The 15,000-nt window shown below is 42.6% G+C and overlaps 1 protein-coding gene across 1 annotated transcript in view; it reads right to left on the bottom strand.

The window, feature by feature from the left end:
• LOC144891735 (kinesin-like protein KIF26B) overlaps nucleotides 1-2,862 on the bottom strand; it is a 256,217-nt gene extending 253,355 nt beyond the window's left edge. The window contains exon 1 of the mRNA XM_078775959.1: nucleotides 2,731-2,862. Within this exon, the coding sequence (XP_078632085.1) occupies nucleotides 2,731-2,862 (132 nt within the window). The remainder of the gene's footprint in view (nucleotides 1-2,730) is intronic.
• Nucleotides 2,863-15,000: the final 12,138 nt, after the last annotated feature.

Genomic DNA, 15,000 nt, shown 5'->3' with positions numbered 1-15,000 from the left:
AACAAGACCTAGCTTGTTAAGATGGCACATAAAAAGTGATATAAATTAATTATACCATGACATTTTCCCCCTTCCCCTAGTCCCCACCCCTCCCAATTCTTTTCTTGTCACACTCATAAGGCACATCACATCATCATTTTACAATGTCATGTAAAATGACAATATTTTACAAGAAATCCAAACATTGCGTATCAGGAATTAACACAGAGCAAGAGAAGAAAAGTAACGTGGCTTGGATTAATTGCTGCGTGAAAGAAAGAGATGCGTATGATTGTCCATTCTCCAATGATATATCTCACACGAAGATCATGTGGCAGACTATACAATGGCAATCGGTAGGGAGCACACCTCCGCCAGGTTGAACAGTTTATGTTTTGTATCCCACAAATAAACCTGATCTGGATTCGGACCTGAACCAAAATCTAATCGGCTTGTTCTTTTGGCCTAACCAACTCATCCACCAAGGTTAGTTCTAAAACGTCGACAACTTTTTGAGATAACATGCTATACATCATTTTTAGCCCCATCACTCAATGGAGGATAATCAATTATAAAATTAAATAATTATCGTATCTGGATCCTGATCCAGATCCTCACGAAAATCGAATCGATTTGTCCTCGTCACAAACCCAACCTGCACACTAAGTTTCGTCCGAATCCGTCCACAACTTTTTGAAATATAATTATATGTATCATTTTTAGACCAATCACTCCATGATGAAGAATCACTAAAAAATTCTCATATCTGGATCCGTATTCGGATCTTCACCAAAATCTAATCATTTCTTCCTCGTCACACTCTCAACCTGTCCACCAGGTTTCGGCCGAATCCATCCACAACTTTTTGAAATATCGTGCGATATATCGTTTTGGCCCTTTCTCTCAATGGTGAAGAATCACTTTTTAAAAAATCAATAACTCTCGTAACCGGATTCGGATTTTCACAACATTCAAATCAATTTGTCCATGTCACACACTCAGCCTGCCCACCAGATTTCATTTAAATCCGTCAATAACGTTTTGAGATATCCTGCACGCAAACAGACTGACAGCGGTGAAAACAACTTCTGTCCATTCCAGATGGCGGAGGTAAAAAAAAGGTAAAGGGGGAAGGATGGGGGAGTGGGGGGTTCACGTGCACCCAGTGAATCCCCCTTGGATCCATCCCTGCTCATGATACTTTTAAGACTGGTGGAATTTTTAACCTCTTGGAATTTTCATGCATCATGTATGGGCCACGGCTACTTGGAAGCACTTCCTCCTTGGCGTAAGAATCAGAACATAACTTCCACAACTTAATACCACATTACCAGGGTGTCCTCTGCAATTATCAAAGTTTTTAAAGATACTCAAAAATCTAGTGAATTACAGTAATGAAACCTCAGCCAATATTAGGTATAAATTGAAGAAGGGGAGGAGTGCATCTTAAGTCCACCATTCCAGCAAAATATTATCAAATATACACTCATTGTGACATAATGAGCATATTGAAACGACAATTACGAAAAGGACAGTCAGAGCTGAATAAGGCGGTACCATAGGTGATAAAAGTGTAAATAACTACTATAAGTAAGCAAGTATATGACAAGCATTGAGATCTAGTGTGTTACGAAAAAAATCTACTTGTGCAGAAGCAGTATTGGCTGGAGTAGGCCAGTCAATCTATGATTTAACCTAGAATGAACGAATTGCAAAACTAGATGGTATTCATGGAATAATTACCCAACACAGTCAACTTGGTACGAGGCAACTGTTCTGCTTTTGAACGTTTTGTTTTTTCTTTGATCCAATATGGCTGCCAAACCACGTGAGCAATGACATCATAAATTTACATTCTCTAATATAATTGTTGCACAGATCATGCTCAATTAATTTCAAACTAATCAACCTAAGCGCTGTCCCTGTCGAATTATGACGACATCATTATGGCACCAATGACGTCATCCTCAACAATACCTATTCCCCATATGGAGTTCTGTACAGTAAGCCATGTTTCAATTTTTTCCATGCAGCGGTTTTGGAGATATAGAGGTGCAACGTTTTTCGGTTTTTCCAAGATCGTGCCTGCACCACAAGACCTATGACATTATGATTATGATTAAAATATTCTACAGGAGGAGGCGCTCCTATGGTGAAAATTTCGTGTCCATCAGACCAACAGTTGCTTACAATTTTTTTTAAAATGATCAGATGAGTGTTGTACTTGTTGAATTATGACGTCATAACAAAGGTACAGATGACATCATCATTAACATATGTTATTTCCCATGGTGAGTAGTTGACAATGAGCCAGGTCTGAATTTTTTTCCATGGAGTGGTTTCAGAGATGGAGGTGCAAACTTTTTCAAAGATGGCGCCTTTACCACGTGACCTATGACGTCATAATAATCATTAAAATATTCTACAGGAGGAGGCCCTCCTATGTTGAAAATTTTGTGTCAATCGGAACAAGAATTGCAGAGAAGAATAAATTCGTACTGATCGAATAAAGCGTTGCACTTGTCGAATTATGACATCATAATTAAGGTACCAATGACATCATTAACATATCTTATTCCCCAAGGGGAGTACTTGACAATGAGCCATGTTTCAATATTTTCCATGGAGCGGTTTCGGAGATATAGAGGTGCAACTTTTTTCGATTTTTCCAAGATAGTGCCTGTACCACCTGACCGATGGTGCAAACCTCGTCACAAAAGCACCTGTCACATAGTGCATTCAAACTCACACCAAGACGACTTCTGCAACAAGAAGTAAGAGCCTCTCACCAGCAGAGATGATGTCATCTTTAGAAGATTCACTGGAGAATAGTTTAGCTTGCTTCATAAAATCAGGCTCATTTCTCAACCTACGGAGAGCCATTGCCTACCCAATGCCAAACAAGTGTGATGTGGGGTCGTATCGAGCAATACAGGACTTTCTAAATGACATGGGAATGCTAATGAGGGCTTTCACATGCTGTGTGAGTGTTTTCAATGACTCACTTCTATTAACTGGGGCATGTTACTTGGGCAAAGTCAAATAATCGTTTTAAAACAATTTTCAGCATTTACAAGAAAGAGTGGCAATTTCAAAATGGTTAACCATGAATGTTGTGTTCCTGGATGCAAATGGGACTCAAGAAAATAGGAAATATGAGAGATATCTGTGAAAAGGTATCAAGTTAATACCATGTCCTGTTAATACAAGTGAAGAGCAGAGCGCACGCACACGCACACACACACACACACACACACACACACACACACACACACACACACACACACACACACACACACACACACACACTCCTCCTTTTATCAATCGATGCAAAAATCACAAACAACATGGAGAAGCAGCATGAACAAAGCATTGGTTCTTCCTATCATTATTATTTTAAAATGCATAATGGAGAAACTCAAGTACTAATGACATAGGTTAAAAAAAAAACAATCATTTTATTATTTCTCTATTTTTGGCAAAATAGACCACCCAGATCTTCTTCAAACTCAGTGAGAAACTGTTTCTTCAAACTCGGAAAACATTAACCTCGGCTTCTGATATTTCTTCTTCTTCTTCTTCAAACTCACCCCTCCTCCTTCTCTTCTCTCACCCCTTCTCCTGCTCCCCCCGCTCACCCTTCCCCCCTGATCCCCGCTAACCCAAAACTCCCCCTCTTACACATCTCCTCCCTCACAGTCCTCCACACTCCCACTCCCCCTCCCTCTTTCCCTTTGCCCTCCTAACTCCCCTCTCCATTCTCTCCTTTCCTTCATGTCCTCCCCTCTCTTCTACTTCCCTACCCCTCCGCTCCACTCCCCACTCCATTCCACTCCCCACAACCCCCCCACTCCCCGCAACCCCCTCCACTCTCCTCTCCCCTCCCCTCTCCCTCCTCTCCCTTAATGATGAATAAAATCCCTTAACAATAAAATATTTCTCCACAACAGAAAATAACAAAATTAATTTATATTCCACATGGAAGGACATGTAACTAGTCTGTGTAAGTAATGAAGGTGCACTTGTAAGACCACTCTGGAAAAGGCCATTTCAAGCAGTTGACCCCAAATCAAGGTGGAAATCAAGGTCACAAGGAGAAGAACAAGATGATACTGTGCAACATATATCGGTTTCGGCAAGGTGACAATTAGCAAATTTCTCTTTGAAGACACCATGGGCAGCTTACTGTGACGTGAGATTGGATCCTTGCAACATGGAAAATTGGTGCAAGAGAAATGATGCTTTTGTTGAAGATTTATTCAATATACATGACTGTAAACCAATTACTTTTTTTCAATGATGAATTGTTTCTCCATATTGTTGATAATCTTGAGGCTCTCGTGCATTTGATATGTGATTAGCTTTCATCTCCAAATCTTCATCAAATACTGCCTCTATGATCTACCAAATACCCAAAAGAAAATGTAATTAACCTAAATTGATGATGACATCAAGAAGCAAAGCAATTTTTACAAATACATGTATTTTATGCTCATTAATAATGTAACAATATGAAACATCATAATCCAAACTGTCGATAAATTAAATTACAAGTAGATGACGTGAAAAAAGCGAAATAGTGAAACATAATTGCACTATTCTGCCCACTATACAAATGAAAGCTACAATTTATAAAAAAGCAATACGTATCATCATGAAATAATCAACATGGGGATGAACCCACCCATTGTGCCTGTCTTTTACAGGAAGCTGTCAGTGTGGCAGAAACCTAATCTCATTGCATGCACAGACACAATTGCTCCTTTATCTTCCCCAGAAATTCTTATTTTGGAGGAAGTTATGATCTTAGGATACGCCTCGTTTCTTAAAGAGCAATTTTTTGGCCAGACAATAAAAATTGCATAAATTCTTCATAACAATCTATCTTGAGCAATGCATATCACACTATATTTCCTGGTCCATGCCATTTCGCCCTGATATGGTCGAGGAACTTTGTTCATTTTGAGAATTTTTCCAGAATTCATGCACATGGACACTGCTGTGCATGAATTTTGCCACATACAAAAAAAAACACTACGCAGCACTTCAGCATTCTTAGAATGAAAATTATCACATTGTTAAAAAGGGTATAATTATTGGGCCTTTCAAGGTCACAGTGAAAGTGAGATTTCACTCTACATTTTGATACTTATTTGATGTATGGGATCAGATCTTCTGTTATGGATTCGTCACTTCCGTTGTTGTGGTTTTTTTTTTTTCACTGTGACCTTCAAGATATATATATATATATATATACAGTATATATATATATATTCAAGGTCACAGTGAAAAAAAAAAATTATTGCACTGGTAGATGGCTTAAAAGCCAGGCAAGCCGAAAAAATATGAACTTATTCCTGCCACAACTGATCAGTTCCCCCTTTCGTAGAATGACGTCACAGGCCAGAAACAGCTCAGTTGTAAACGATTGGCTGGCTAAATGCAATGCGCACTTTGCATAAAAGACAGGATAAGCATAGTTGTAAATGGGGAAAGAAACAACGCTAGGCGTCGTTTTAATATGACACTTCCTTTCCGAAATCGCAAGGTTTTATCTGTTTGACAATAATTCTTATTCGTTTCTTTAAACAACAAGGGATTGTTTTTTTTAAATGGCAAAAGGTACTTTGAATCAATAATCTATTGTTAGGTTTGTGGGGGTGGGGGGGGGGGGTGGGGGGGGGGGGGGAGGGGAGGGGTGTAGGCAATGAAATGCCTTAGTCCAGGTAGGATTGTGTAGATTACCATGCTCCGGATGTGATGTAGTCACTTCCTGTAACCAAGTAGGGCCGGATGTTCGGAGTAAGTGTGACGTGTGCCCATACGGAGGGTGGCTCTTGTGCTATGTAGCTTAGGGGTTAGGGGTAAATCCCCTGTATGTAAATGACCTCTGTGATTTCTCCCTTGTTCCTTATGACACTACACTACACACAGTACCAGCCAAGCGATCGGCGCATAATTATAAACATTAAATAAAGCCACTGGATTCAGACATTGAACACTGCCGCTGGTGCCACCAGATAATGAACATGTAGATCCAGATAATGAACTCTCGGATTGGTGCTTCACAGGCAGGCATTGCATCAATGAGAGTGCCATCCCAGGCCAAGTATGCCAGCATTGGTTGGTAGATGTTAAACATCCCATTGTGTTGTTCAATGAAAGTAGGCAAATTATCAATGGCATCATGAATAAATCCAAAATCCCTGCCTTAACCTCCAGGAGGCACTGCATCAGTGGCACAACTACAGTCCTTAAAAAAATGGTTCACACCAGCAGGCTGAACTGATAATTGCTCCCAATCCAATACGTATACAAATAAAAAAGGCAAAACATCTCTTCAGCTCCTTCATTCAAGATGCCCATCCATTTAGACATGGTACACTGTACTGAACTGCTCGCAAAATCCTCAGCAACCTATTTGATGTTGGCATGTAATAGTTCCCTACAGCTCACTGTAAGCCATCTCTCCCTTCCCTCCCGCATCTTATGTAAATAAACCTACAACAAATCCAGAATAAAGCCACCCCCAAACAACGTTACAATTATTCGCTTTGCACCCTCTCACTGTCCTGCATGTATGTGTATGCGCACAGTGCAGTTTTTGTCTGGACAGGAAGCAATTTGTCTCGGTCAGAGATTGGGGTGTTGTGGATAATTCACTGACAAGCGGTGAATAAACAGAGGCCAGAGAGGCGAGAATGCGGTGCTGTGAAGATTAAATATATGACAAGAAAGGAATGGGGTAGAGGATGTGGAACGATAAAGGATTAGAGTGGGATGGACGGATGTCATTAATGGAAAAGCAGTGATGTCCTCTTCTTCCGAGACCAGAAACACCCTGGAAGTCCGGTTGTTAGGAAGGCTATCTGCAGCATGGATACTTGCTCCGGATTTGGAAACGCACTGTAATTCCATCAGATAGGAGAACCCATCTTCAAAAACATCCCTGCTGTGTGCTATTCTGTCCAGCCTACACCTACCACAAGATTATAAAAGCGGAGAGTTATCATGGATATTTCTCATGCTTCATTGCAGTTAAAGAAGTAGATAAAAGAAAATCTGCATCCAAGATTATTTTTCCCTTCGACAAAAATTTATTTTATATGAATGAGTTTTCACCATTTGGGAAATTAAACAAGCACTTCACCGATAATTAATTGATGGCATAGCACAAGTAAGTTAAACCAAATGTTTTTTTTAACCACCAAGAACTTCCTTGCAAGGTCTAATTATTACTCTAATTGATTTTTAAAAAATACCAAGCTTATAGCTTAACTTGTGCAAATGTTTGTCAAGCCATTGTTAAAATACAATCAGTGCTAAACAGTCTTCCCTCCCACACAACCTCTTCTCATTTCGTAAATTTGTTCCAGCTGGGAAAAGCCAACATCTGCATAAAGAAACCACTGAAAAGGTAAAATGAAACCTATTTGAACAGTGTCACATGTGTGGTAGAAAATTATTTACATTTTTATAGGAATGCAATAAATATAATTGAATTTCGTCTCTTTGTCTTCAAGAAGAGCAACATTTCATTCTGGATTTTTATATACTAGGGCATGCCCGTACGTGGGTGCCCGTTCCTTGCCAAAAAAAAAAAAAACGCTACCCGTACGCTCTACCCCGCCCGTACACCCGTACGCCCGTAAACAAAAAAAACATTGCTCTTCGCTTCCGCCCTTCGCTCTGACTGAATTGGGAGAAATAATGCGCATAAGAAATCGAGAAATTATTATTTTCTCCGGAAGAAATCGAATTACGAACCGTAATGGCGCACGCGCTCGGCTCGGCTCGCTCTCACATCGGCCACGCCTACGCAACAACGCGTTCTGTGATTGGCTGCCGGAAGTGCAGTCTTCACTGTCCGGAAGGTCGCATATCGCAGTTACGATGAATCGCAAATTAGTTTTAATTAGTTTTAAAACATAGTTGAACGCCAACATAGTTTGCCAACGTGAAATAAATGAATACGCTCTCAAATGTGCCGTCCGAGGCAGAGTCTGTTCGCCACGTTCGGCACACGTGATAGCTCGCTGCTCTCTGATTGGTTGAATCGTTTTTTGGACATAGCTCGGTAACTACTTCTCCGATTAATATGAAACCTTGAAAAGGCACATCCTCGGGTCCCCAGCAATATACCTGGCAAGTTTAAAGTATATCGGACCGGTAGTTGTCGAGAAACAGCGGTCACAGACAAACAGACATACATACATACATACATACATACATACATACATACATACACACAGAGATTACTGGAATTATAGATAGATATATTCTTTAAAACAAAACACAATGACACATTTATCTTGATAGTAGTTGCTACATTGTAAGTGGTGCATGGTCATTGGTTACCATATGGAATCATATTGAATTTGTGCTGTTAACAATCTGTTTTGCTTTTAACATATCTAAGGCACATGGAGGAGCTGGAACACACTTCACACGCAAATACACGAGGAAACAATGGACATGATTTAAAACAAACACAGTGACCGAGCTTGGGGCCACCTCCAAGAGCACTCTGGGTACCATCTTTATGACATCAATTTTCTCACCACACTCAGCAGGGCAACCAAGGAGGAGTTTCCTCCTCCGCAAGGATTCCAAAATGTTTCCACAGTGTCTGCTTTGATCTAAAAGCAGTGTGTGTAGAGTTAAGAAAGATGAGGTGCAGCATTATGCAGGAAATCCTCCAATAATATGCATTAAACCCACAGCAACAGTTTCCGCAAACATCATTTTACAACGTATGCCGATGAGTCAATTGTAAAAATAAAAAGATTCGCACAGAAAAACAATATGCAGCAGCTAACCTTAAAAATAGTTATTGTTTCAAAACTTTCATTGCCTGTTTGTCACTGAATGTTCACTGTGTGAATGGTGAGATATCCTGCGAAGCTCGCTCACAGCGCATCTAAAGTATTTTTATGTGGCCGCCAAAACATGCGGCACAATGCTGCGAATGTAGAAGCCAGTCATGCTTGCGGCTCATGAAAGATATGTTTTTTGCGTATGTCCAGTTGCTCTTTGTGTGGCTGGTGGAAGATATGTTTTAAAACTGTGTCGTACTCACACGGCTCGTGGAAAATTTTTTTGCACCCGCGAAAAACTGAAAATACAAGGGACACAGGGCCGCAAATGTAGAAGCAGGTCGCAATTTATCAACCGCGAATACGCAGAACCCACAAATGTTGGTACCACGAACGTCGGGGTCCGGGGTCCGACTGGATATAAAAGAGGAGAACTAATCACGTCTCTCACCCATAATTGGAAGGAATAACCAATCAGCTCTCACCTAATCAATTACCCCAGGTGGATAGGATCACAAATGTCGTTCTGGGATTTCCACTCTGCTTGCTTGCCGCCCCGTACGGCTGACCATGTGTGAATGCGAGCTCTTGAATATTTCGGCTGACAACTTTGATGCTTTGGCTTTGGGACTTTTTTTGTATACATACTGCAGCAAAGAAGCCTGGTGTTGGCATAGCGGTTAGGGTGCTGGCTTGAGATCCTAGGATCCTTAGTTTGAATCCCGGTCGATCGCTGAATTAACGCCAGGTGGGTTGACTCAGCCTGCCATCCTTCCGAGGTCGGCAAATTGAGCACCAGCTTTCTGGGATGAATGATCCTGGTGTGTACCCCGATTTAGAATCGGTACACCATATCCCTGTGCATCGTAAGAGGCGACTAATGGTTGGCATCAGGAAGGGCATCCGGCCATAAAACATTGCCTCAAACAGGGAACCATGATTGTCATGGGGCCCGCAAGGCTAACCCCCATTCTAGCGGGGAAAATGGCCTTAAAACGATCATTCACAAACTGTAGTAAAGGCTCCTAGAAGAGCTAGAACACAGAAAATGATCAAGATGCAACATAACAAAAGGAACAACAAGAGAAGGGGCAAAACAGACAGAGATGGACAAACAAGGGATACAGCTAACAATGAGGGGTAAGGGAGAATGCAAGTGTTGGGCAAAATGGATGCAGGAGCAAATTTTTGGAAGGGGTGGGGGTGGTTTAATGGGTGCAGATAGACCATGGCATATATATATTTTTCCCCATATACAGACTTGGCATTTAATATGGAATATATATTTTTTCTTGACTTGGGTTTACTTTCTGAACTCAGTATATCAATCTGGTGAGTTTATTTTACCCTTCGGTGATGTCTTTGTTGAAAGAACCATGTCACTGATTGTCTTTCGCAGCAAGAAGTCAATAACAGGATTATATCACAGGTGGCGTGACAAAATGTAAGGACAGGTACATTTGACGATTGGCTTCACAATCGGGTATACAAGGGTTGTTGCGTTCTGTATTAGTGGAAAACAACTGCTGCACGTCTACAAAAGTTATTGCCGCTTCTTCTGGAGATGGTCCGTCAACTTGACAATGCTGTTTGTCATGGAGTGGTGGCTTTCCGAAATTCTGGCATGAAACAGCGTGCTATTGCTCGGCAGTATGGCATCACTCAAGGTCAGGTGTCAAAGATCCTGAAACGAAATACTCAGAGGGGTGTCCCTACTCCAATACCGAGGCCAGGACGTCCACGCAGAACCACAAGGAGAGATGATCGCCAGCTGCACCGGTGAGTCTGAAATGGCCGTACCAAGTCAGCTAATCGGCTTAGGGCTGAGTGGCAGCAACTGACAAATGTGCCTGTATCCAGAAGGCTGAACCAACGACTGGTTCAAGCAGGCTATCGTGCCAAGCGTCACCTGAGAAAGCCACACTTGACCAGACAACACAGCCAGCGCCGATTGCAGTGGGCCAGAGAGCACCGTCAATGGCAGCCAGGACACTGGAATCACGTGACCTTCAGTGACGCGTCTTTATTTCTGGTCTATCGTCAAGATGGCCGTGTCCGAGTGCGCAGACAAGTGCATGAAGCCCACAACGAAGATTGTATAGTGCCAAGAGTCCAAGCTGGAGGTGGTGGGGTGACCGTTTGGGCTGCTTTTCATGCAGGGGGCAAAACTGACCTGGTTGTTCTGAATGGAAACCTGAACCAGTTCAAGTACAGGGTCATTCTGGAAGAAACATTGCTTCCATTTGCTCGTGTCGCCTTTCGAGGAAACTGTCTTCCAAGATGACAATGCACGGCCTCATCGTGCTCGCATGATCCAACACTTTCTTGCTGACCGTGGTGTAGAGCATATGGAGTGGCCTGCCATGTCCCCGGATATGAATCCGATGAAGAACTTGTGGGCAGAATTAATGCGTCAAATCGCCAACTTGGACCAGCAGCCTACCTCTGTGCGTGAATTGCAGCAGACTATTGTCACTGCATGGCAAGCGATTCCTGTCCAAACCTTGGCAAATCTCTTGAACAGCATGCCTCGACGTGTACGTGCTCTCCTGAATGCTCGTGGGGGTTACACGAAGTACTGAACTGTAATTTTACTGTCCGTTATCCCAGTCATAATTTAGCTTTTGTTTTTGTGGAAAATTTTTTTGGCTAATGTGCAAAATATAGAGATACTTCTGGAAAACGTACAGAAGTTTAAAACAGTACTGTCCATGAATTGAGTTTGATATCAGTTTACATCACGTTCAAGGATAAATTTATTTGCTTCGAAATGTCAAATGTGGTTTTTGTTTCTTTTAAAGGTCACATTAACAAAATCTAGAATAATTTCAACATAATTCCAATGAACTTTTGGTTCTAAGTCATCTTGAAAAGTAAGTTCACCCCCACAAAAAAAAATATTCCATATTAAATGCCAAGTCTGTACATTGTTGAGGCTCGTATAAGAGCAAACACACAGAACATGTAAAAAAGGGTGCAGGAGACAAGAGGAGATGAGAGAGGGAATCACAACATCAGTAGGAAAGAAGGACATCAGGAGATCGGTGGAAAAGAGAGGGCTGGGGCAGGGTATACAAGAAAAACAAGATTGTGTGAGAGTGTCCAATGATCCTGTGATGAAACATGAAGAAGAAGATTCGATGGGATGGCCCTGAGAAGTGGAAATAACGGGATGCAGGGTAAAGGAGGATATTGGCTTTGTTTCTGTATTCTGTGAGCGGACGCTTGAGTAAGGTATGAAAGGGAATGATGAATGATTATTCGCATGCTTATAGGTTAAATAAATGCTATTATAATCTTTATTGTAGTTCTACTATTATTCTTTATCCTGTGCCTACAGGGTATGTGGATATATATATCTCGTGAACTGATATCGATATCGAACTCAATTCACGGACAGTAAACTTCTGTGCGTTTTCCAGAAGTATCTCTTTATTTTGCACATTAGCCCAAAATTTTTTTTTAACAAAAACAAAAGTTAAATTACGACTGGGATTACGGACAGTAAAATTACAGTTCAGTACTTTGTGTAACCCCCACGAGCAATCAGGAGAGCACGTACACGTTGAGGCATGCTGTTCACGAGATTTGCCAAGGTTTGGACAGGAATCACTTGCCATGCAGTTACAATAGCCTGCTGCAATTCACGCACAGAGGTCGGCTGCTGGTCCAAGTTGTCGATTTGACGCGTTAATTCTGCCCACAAGTTCTCTATCGGATTCATATCCGGAGACATGGCAGGCCACTCCATATGCTCTACACCACGGTCAGCAAGAAAGTGTTGGATCATGCGAGCATGATGAGGCCGTGCATTGTCATCTTGGAAGACAAAGTTTCCTCGAAAGGCTGCACGAGCAAATGGAAGCAATGTTTCTTCCAGAATGACCCTGTACTTGAACTGGTTCAGGTTTCCATTCAGAACAACCAGGTCAGTTTTTCCCCCTGCATGAAAATCAGCCCAAACGGTCACCCCACCACCTCCAGCTTGGACTCTTGGCACTATACAATCTTCGTTGTGGGCTTCATGCACTTGTCTGCGCACTCGGACATGGCCATCTTGACGATAGACCAGAAATCTAGACTCGTCACTGAAGGTCACATGATTCCAGTGTCCTGGCTGCCATTGACGGTGCTCTCTGGCCCACTGCAATCGGCGCTGGCTGTGTTGTCTGGTCAGTCGTGGCTTTCTCAGGGGACGCCTGGCATGATGGCCTGCTTGAACCGGTCGTTGGTTGACTAGCCTTCTGGATACAGGCACATTTGTCAGTTGCTGCCACTCAGCCCTAAGCCGATTAGCTGACTTGGTACGGCCATTGCAGACTAACCGTTGCAGCTGGCGATCATCTCTCCTTGTGGTTCTGCGTGGACGTCCTGGCCTCGGTATTGGAGTAGGGACACCCCTCTGAGCATTTCGTTTCAGGATCTTTAACACCTGACCTTGAGTGATGCCATACTGCCGAGCAACAGCACGCTGTTTCATGGCAGAATTTCGTAAAGCCACCACTCCATGACAAACAGCATAGTCAAGTTGACGGACCATCTCCAGAGGAAGCGGCAATAACTTTTGTAGACGTGCAGCAGTTGTTTTCCACTAATACAGAACGCAACGACCCTTATATACCCGATTGTGAAGCCAACCGTCACATGTACCTGTCCTTACATTTTGTCACGCCACCTGTGATATAATCCTGTTATTGACTTCTTGCTGCGAAAGACAATCAGTGACATGGTTCTTTCAACAAAGACATCACCGAAGGGTAAAAGAAACTCACCAGATTGATATACTGAGTTCAGAAAGTAAACCAAAGTCAAGAAAAAAAAAATATTCCATATTAAATGCCAAGTCTGTATATATATATATATATATATATATATATATATATATATATATATATATATATATATATATATATATATATATATATATATATATATATATATATATCAATAAAGCCTCATATCTGGAAACGAGGTCTAGACTTGATTATATAACAATTTATTGAAATCTATCTCGACACTTGAGTGCCATGGACAAGCTTCTCAAACCGGAGAGGTTCGATGGAGACCCCAATGACAGCAATGCCGGGTGACATTGGATGCATTGGATCAGATCTCTAGAACTCCACATGCAAGCCATGCCCTAAGTCACGGACCTACAGAAGTTGAATGTCCTCATTTGCAACGTGTCCAGCACTGTCTTTGACTATTTCTCCCACTGTGATACCATTGCCGATTCTGTAGTGGCCCTACGAGCACTCTATGTAAAACCACGAAGCACAATTTATGCACGACATCTGCTCACTACGCGAAGGCAAGAGCCGACTGAGACTTTGGAGCAGTATACGCAGGAGTTATGACAACTCGGCAAGGACTGCGGAGTGCTGGATCGGAGGGCCATCGATGATCTAATGTTAGATGCTTTCATTACTGGTCTCCAATCACCTGCCATCCGTCAGCGGCTGCTAGAGAACAAGGCTATGACCTTTCAGGTTGCGTATGAACAGGCCTGGGTACTGCAGCTGGCCCAGATTCAATCTGAGACATATGGACGACCATATCTGACAGAGAGCGCTGCTACCGCTGAGAAACGCTCAGACACGTTGCCCGCTGCTGGGTCAGGTTGGCCGTCACACACCGCTTCCCAGGATTTTCTCGGCGAGAGTCCTGATGCGGAGGAGAGCGGCTCGGTTACCATAGCGGCCACGACTCCTGCTGTGACGACGGGCAAATGTTTCTTTTGCGGAAATCACAGACATCCGAGGAGCCAATGCCCAGCTCGGGATGCGCTGTGCAACAGCTGTGGGAAGAAAGGACACTTTGCCAAAATCTGTCGACCAACTAAGGCCAGACGAACGACGCTTGCAGGCACGCGCGCCTCGAGGACGGCTAATGGGGTTGCACCTCATGGCCTGGCGAGGGCTGCGATTCCTATGGTGATCAACGGCGAAGCAGCTGATGCTTTGATCGACACTGGGAGCAATGAAAGTTACGTCAGCCAGGATCTTGTTCGCAGTCACGGCTGGCCCACTGTTCCGACTACTCAACGTGTGTACATGGCCTCAGCAGCCCTATGGCAAAGCTCAAAAGGATTCTGTGTAGTGAACTTGGTAGCTAAAGAGACACTGTACTCGGATAGTAAGGTGATGGTATTGCCGAATCTGTGCTCTGACGTTCTCCTTGGTCATGACTTTTTGAATCGGCATGG

Source organism: Myxine glutinosa, chromosome 1 (genome assembly GCF_964187855.1).
Source record: "Myxine glutinosa chromosome 1, kmMyxGlut1.1, whole genome shotgun sequence".
Taxonomy (NCBI): Eukaryota; Metazoa; Chordata; class Myxini; order Myxiniformes; family Myxinidae; genus Myxine; species Myxine glutinosa.
The sequence above is the reverse complement of the archived record's forward strand: the minus strand, read 5'-3'. Positions and strand labels throughout refer to the sequence as shown.